The sequence below is a fragment of the Lissotriton vulgaris genome, chromosome 10 (assembly GCF_964263255.1).
Source record: "Lissotriton vulgaris chromosome 10, aLisVul1.2, whole genome shotgun sequence".
NCBI classification, from domain to species: Eukaryota; Metazoa; Chordata; class Amphibia; order Caudata; family Salamandridae; genus Lissotriton; species Lissotriton vulgaris.
In genome coordinates this window covers 451703178-451709428 of record NC_141698.1, presented here as the reverse complement: position 1 = coordinate 451709428, position 6251 = coordinate 451703178, and the positions used below count along the sequence as shown (strand labels likewise).

The following is a 6251-nucleotide window of genomic DNA, read 5'->3' as shown; positions in this document are numbered from 1 at the left end:
GAACTCCCTCCCTCCCGACCTGCGCCTGACCCAAGACCACCTCTCCTTCAGGAAGAAGCTCAAGACCTGGCTGTTCGAGCAGAAACGGCACCCCCCCCCCCCCCCCCCCCCAAGCGCCTTGAGACCCTACGGGTAAGTAGTGCGCTCTATAAATGTCTTTGATTGATTGATTGATTGATTCTACTCCAAAGTAGACCCTAGTCATTGTAGAAACAAGTTTAGAAGGGAAGATCACTCTTCTGGGTTTTTTTTCTTTTCTTTCGTTTCTCACTTCATATCTTTCTGGGGAAAAGTGTAATTTAGGAAATCTACTGCAATTATTCCAAATAAAAAAAAGGTTGTGGTGTTTTCTAGGTCAATTCTGATGGCGTGGAAGGATTTTAGGGTTATGAATGTGGGGGGAGATTCCTGGCTAACCAACTATAGTTACAAGGAAATACATTCACAATTGACTTGCTCACAATATTTACTTTGATTTTGATTTGCTGTTTTCTACATGCGAAGGGGACTTACAAAAAAATTAAAAACCACAGTTTAAAGAATGTAACATTTTAACAAGTGTGAGCGAGAACGAAGGGAGAGTTTCTGATAGCAAGGAGGGAGAAATCCCAACCACTTCAAATTTCTATAACCTTCTCAAGGATCTAGAGTATAATCCCGTAAATTAGGTGACTGTGCATTGCAGTGCCTGGTAAATTAAGCTTGACAGTCTAATAGACCTTCACTTTTCTTGTTTTTCAGAGATCGCGAGATCAAGGATGGCAACGTCAGACCTTGGAGAGGAGTTAAAGTGCTCCATCTGCCTGGGCCTGTACCAAGACCCAGTGAGCTTGCGATGTGGGCACAACTTCTGTAGAGGATGTATTCGGAAAATGTGGGATGGGCAGACTGAGGCTGGGGTCTTTGCTTGCCCATACTGTCGAGAGATGTACCTCAAGAGACCAAAGCTGAAAAGCAACTGGACATTGAACAATGTGGTCAAGTGTTACCTTTCCAACCAGGCAAAGATGGAAAAAAGCTCAGTTTTCTGTACCTACTGCCTCGGCCCCCCTACCCAAGCTGAGAAGCTCTGCTTGCAGTGTGAAATGTTTCTTTGTGAGAGCCACCTTCAGAAGCACAACGAAAGGGCCAGTCACTTCCTGACAGAGCCCACCACACCCCTGGAGAGCAGGAAGTGTGCTACCCACAAGGAGCTCTTTAAGTGCTACTGTGCTGATGATGACTCCTACCTCTGCGTAACCTGCTGTGTGGTCAAGAAACACAAGGACCACCGGGTCCAGCTACTGTCTGAAGCCTCAGAGAAATGGAAAGAGGAGCTGGATAATGCACTACAGAAACTGACCGTGCAAAGTGAGACCACAGGGCACAAAGTAGACGGGCTGCTAGAATACAAGGGGTACTTCAGTGAAACGATGACACGCGTCAAAACAAACACCAGCGCTCTATTTACAGACATCCGGGTGTTGCTGGATGCCAAGGAAAAAGAGTTTCAATCAAAGATGACAGCCCTTGAATCAAACACATTCCTCCAAATCTCACATCACATCCAGGAGCAGGAGAACAAAAGATCAGTCATTGCAGAGAAGATGCATCACCTGAAGGAACTGTGTAGCCACACTGACCCACTCACATTGCTGGAAGAATGCAAACTCCTGTATGTAGATGAGAATGATCCTGATGAAAGTGAGGAGGAAAGTGATGAGGGTGGCACAAGCGCAGCCAGTGAGGAGGACACAGCGACCAAAAACCAAGGTGAACGTACGATCTTGGTGACCCTGCAGTCAGTGCTGAACAGCTTTATTGAAATGATCCCCAAGCTGAAAACGAAGAGGGGGATTTATTTAAGGGGATCATCAGATGTAATCTTGGATGTGGGCACCATTGGGCTAAAGACGGGCATGGTGGTCTCTCAAGATCTGAAAACAGTTTCACACTCCCGAACACCAGCGTTGAGCCTGCAGTCTGATGTTTTTAAAGAATGCTTTCAGGTGTTGGGCTCTGTTGCCTTCTCATCTGGGCAACACTACTGGGAAGTGGAGACCAGCTCCACAGGGATCTGGGCCATTGGGGTGGCTTATCCCAGCATTGAGAGAGTTGGACCCCATTCCGGCATTGGCTATAATGACAAGTCTTGGTGCCTGGACTGGAATATGGAAGGACTCACAGCATACCACAACTCCAAGGCTGAGGACCTAGAATGTGAAATATCCCCAAACAGGTTTGGCATCTACCTGGACTATGAATCAGGGGTCCTGTCCTTTTATCATGTGTCAGAATCGGCCAGCCACCTCTACACCTTCACTGCAGCCTTCACTGAGCCCCTCCAACCAGCTTTCTGTGTGGATGATGGCGGCTGGGTCCGAATCCGGAGCCTTCAATGTTGACATGTCCCAGATGGTATTTGGAATTCTTATAATCTTCGACTTTCTCCACCTATCCATTTTGGTGAGTGTACACCCAAATGATTTGCCGCCACTTCAGTCATCTAGCTCGGCCCCATGGACCCTTCTTTTGGAAGTGGGTTTCATATATTAGAGGCTTTATAATATGAGTTCAGTTATGATGTCAACAGGTGTGCTTTGTCTCAACCAAGTTTGCCACACTGGCCCTAAACGTAGTTTGTGGAAGTAGTATTGCGAAATGTAATATTGCTGAATAAAGATACATTTGAAAAACAGAATCATGTGGTATTTAAAAATGTAACCACAACTCTACCTAAAGTCTTTGAAGTAATTTCTGACCAAGCTGTTGCTGGTGGCTAACACACAAAGCGGTATATTTACGATAAAATCGTGCAGTGTGGCGCCGCAAGCTATTTTGCTGCGCCAAGCCGTGTCATTTAAAAAAATGCAGGGATGCGCCATATTTACCTGAATATGGTGCACCTCTGTGCTCTCCCCTGCACTGGCACTAGAACAGCAGCTGTGCGCCAATGCAGGCACCCTGGCACCATAGGATCCCTTCCTGCACAAAAACAATCATTAATGGCGTTATCCAGTATTATGGGTATCTTTCATAGGTTCACATGCCTGAATCATTCCCCGTCGTCGGGGTGGGAGTCCCCGGTATATAAAAAGAGTAATGTCATAAAAACATATACATAGCAATAGGCCAGAGGCCTCTCATTAGTAACATATCCATGTCCTTTTGTAAAAAGGACCAAACTTTGGCCAAGAGCCAATCAGATATCACCACCCTCTAGAACCATCCTGGAAGGAGCCCTAGTCCCTCAGATTTTCTACCGCACGTCGTGCTAAGGGAGTCTCCTCTGAGCTCTGCTCAGTTTCTTTGTATTTCTAGATTTTTTTCTACATATTTGTCTCAGGATTATCATTCTGTGAGGGATCTTCCGTTTAGCCATGCCTAATACTCCAAAAAAGGGACTTTTCAGACCTTGTGCCTCTTGTGGCAAAAAGAGGCTTCATGTGGATGACAGGCATGAGGACTGCCTTTACTGTCTATACCCTGACCATTCAGCAAAGGATTGTAAAGTCTGCCGTACTTTTTCAGCCAAAACTCTCAAGGATAGAGAGGGCCGCCTGCTGATATGGCTTCAGAGACTCAAGGACAAGGATCAACCAGTCTCTTCATGTGAGAGTGAGTGTTCCATTAGGAGTATACACTCTTCTCCCAAAAGGCCTAGAACGTCATCCCCAGGACCATCTGTGCAGCCACCTCAAAAGAAGACGCCCAAGTCTTCAGAGGTTCGTTTTAAGGCTATTGCTGTGAAGGTTTCTGCACAAGATCCTGCCTTCAAGAAACCTTTGGTGACATTGTCAGCTCTGCCTGTGACAATGTCGACAGCCACTATCTCCACGTCGATGGCGTCATCTTTAACATCAACGTCAACGACTACTACATTCTCGTCGTCGACGGATAGGTCTGTTCCATCTCTGATTGTTATTAAAAAGTCATCGACGGCACCACCGTCGACGAGTGCCTCATCGTCGATGAAGTCTAAACCGTCGTCGTCGACAAAGCCATCGACGTCGACAAAAGCCTCATCATTGTCGACAAAATCGTCATCGACAATAAAGGCCCCATTGTCGACGACAAGTTCATCGTCGATGAAGTCATCGTCGTCGACACCAGCGTCGACGAGACCGTCGACGTACCCGTCGACGGCGACCCCAGTGTCGACGAAGCCGTCGACGACGACACCAGCATCGACAAAGCCGTCGACGAAGAAACCACCGTCGACGATGCTGCCATCATCGAAGAAGACGAACTCGGAGTTGACTGTCAACGTTCCCCCATCGACGACCGCTCCATCGACGGGTTCAACAACGGTAGAATCACCTCCATTGAAGTGTACCTATACACACTTCAGGGTGACTACTCGTACTCTCACGCCGGAGTTGACCTCTCCGAGCAGGGTCCAACCAATCCTCGCTGCTCATCTTCTGGATAATGAGGACTCGGATGAGGGCTCTATGTTCCAACAAGCGACAAGCCCATCTGAACTACGCGTAAAACTTCACGAAAGCTCAGATTATGAGGAACAAGGACAGGATGATTTGGAGTACCAGAAAGAATTCCAACCTCCACCGCCTCCTCAACAGCCTATGGTGTGTCTCCCAGCTTCTATAGTGACAGACCTGCAGTTTCTCATTGCGGACTACAAACAGAGGTTCCCGTCCACTGCTCCACCTCCGCCAGTTGTGACACCGCCAGTTGTGACACCGCCACCTAGGCCTCGGCCTACTCCTTTAGTCCTTCGACCAGATCCAGCTCACTCGCGTCCTCTGCCATCCTCTGATGAGGAAGATGAAGAAGAGGAGCAACAACGAGAGGAAGGAAAGCTCCAGGACACACAAGACGAATGGGATGAGTATGTGATTCCAGGTCCAGCATCCCCTGTACAGGCACAAGCGGATTCACCCCCGGAAAACATTGGGGGATTCCACAACATACTAGAGAGAGCGCTTCAAACGCAAAGTAACTGCAACACCACAGGATTGCTTCCTTTATGATTTTAAAGAGCCATTCCAAGGGGCGGTACGGTCCATTCCCATCATTGATTACATCTGGGAACAAGGGGAGAAAATAATGCAAAACCCTTCATCTCTGGCTCCAGTGCTGCCCAGACTGGACAAAAAAATATAAAGCTCCTGACACAGCTTCAGCTTGCCTTATTGGCCATCCAAAGCCGGACTGTGATCACCCAGGCAGCGCAACACAGGTCAAAAAATCCTTCGGCTGCATTGGCTGCGCCGCCAGATAAGGAGGGTTGAAAGCTAGACAACATAGGGAAGAGGTTTTCGTCCATGTCAGCTTTAACGGTGCGTGCAGCAAACTCTTTAGCACTGTTGGGACGTTACAACCGCCAAATGTGGGCAGATATCGCTCCATACTTGGATTCGCTTCAAGAGGAGCAGAAAGAAGAGGCGAAGAAGATTCTCCTTGAAGGCAAGGGTTCCGCTTCGGAGATGATTGATGTGGCGATGGATATTGCATCCACAGGGTTCCGGCAGCTGGCAGGAGCTGCAGTCCTGAGGCGCCAAGGTTGGCTTAAGGCAACATCTTTCCGACCTGAAGTTCAGACCAAGGTATTGGACATGCCGTATGACGGTCAGCTTCTTTTTGGACAACACATCGATGAGATGCTACAGGGTACCAAGAAAGATACTGATACCGCAAAAGTTCTAGGTACTCTGCAATACAAGAATCCTTCCTTTCGGGGCTCCAGAGGAAGAGGTCAGCCCTCTAGAGGCACCTATCAGGGGTATAAATACACGTACGGCTCAAGTCAGCAATACAAATCCCAGTACCAGCAAAAGCAGCAGCAAAACCAGTCGTCCTACAACAAGTCTTCCTTTCGCGGACGAGGGGGAAAGAAGGACGCAGGCAGAAGGCAATGATTTCTCTCTGCCACAGGTCTCCAGTTTCTCTCCACCTTGCAAAGTTGGCGGGAGAATTTCATCCTTCCTTCACAATTGGCGACATATTACAACGGATCGGTGGGTCCTCCAACTTGTTCAATTCGGACACTCTCTAGAGTTTGTGGAAACTCCGCCTCAAAAGCCGCCAATCCCAATGCGGCACAAAAATCTGCAACTGCTGCAATTGGAACTCTCCCTCATGCTAAAAAAAAAGAGCCCCCCGGAATCAGAAAGGCAAGGGATTCTACTCCCGATTCTTCCTAATTCGAAAGAAGGCAAAAAAATGGAGACCTATATTGGACTTGCGAAACCTCAACCAATACCTCAAAAAACAGTAATTCCGTATGGTGTCCATCCAGGAGGTGCTGC

General features: G+C 47.9%; 1 protein-coding gene across 1 annotated transcript; it reads left to right on the top strand.

The window, feature by feature from the left end:
• Positions 1 to 758: 758 nt before the first annotated feature.
• LOC147685392 (E3 ubiquitin/ISG15 ligase TRIM25-like) lies at positions 759 to 2415 on the top strand. The gene has a single exon (XM_086939634.1). It carries the CDS (start codon positions 759 to 761, stop codon positions 2382 to 2384), a length of 1626 nt encoding a protein of 541 aa, XP_086795760.1. The 3' UTR covers positions 2385 to 2415.
• Positions 2416 to 6251: the final 3836 nt, after the last annotated feature.

What these genes read in the sequence shown, in the direction of transcription:
- LOC147685392 (XM_086939634.1), top strand. Translation starts at nt 759, where the DNA reads ATGGCAACGTCAGACCTTGGAGAGGAGTTAAAGTGCTCCATCTGCCTG.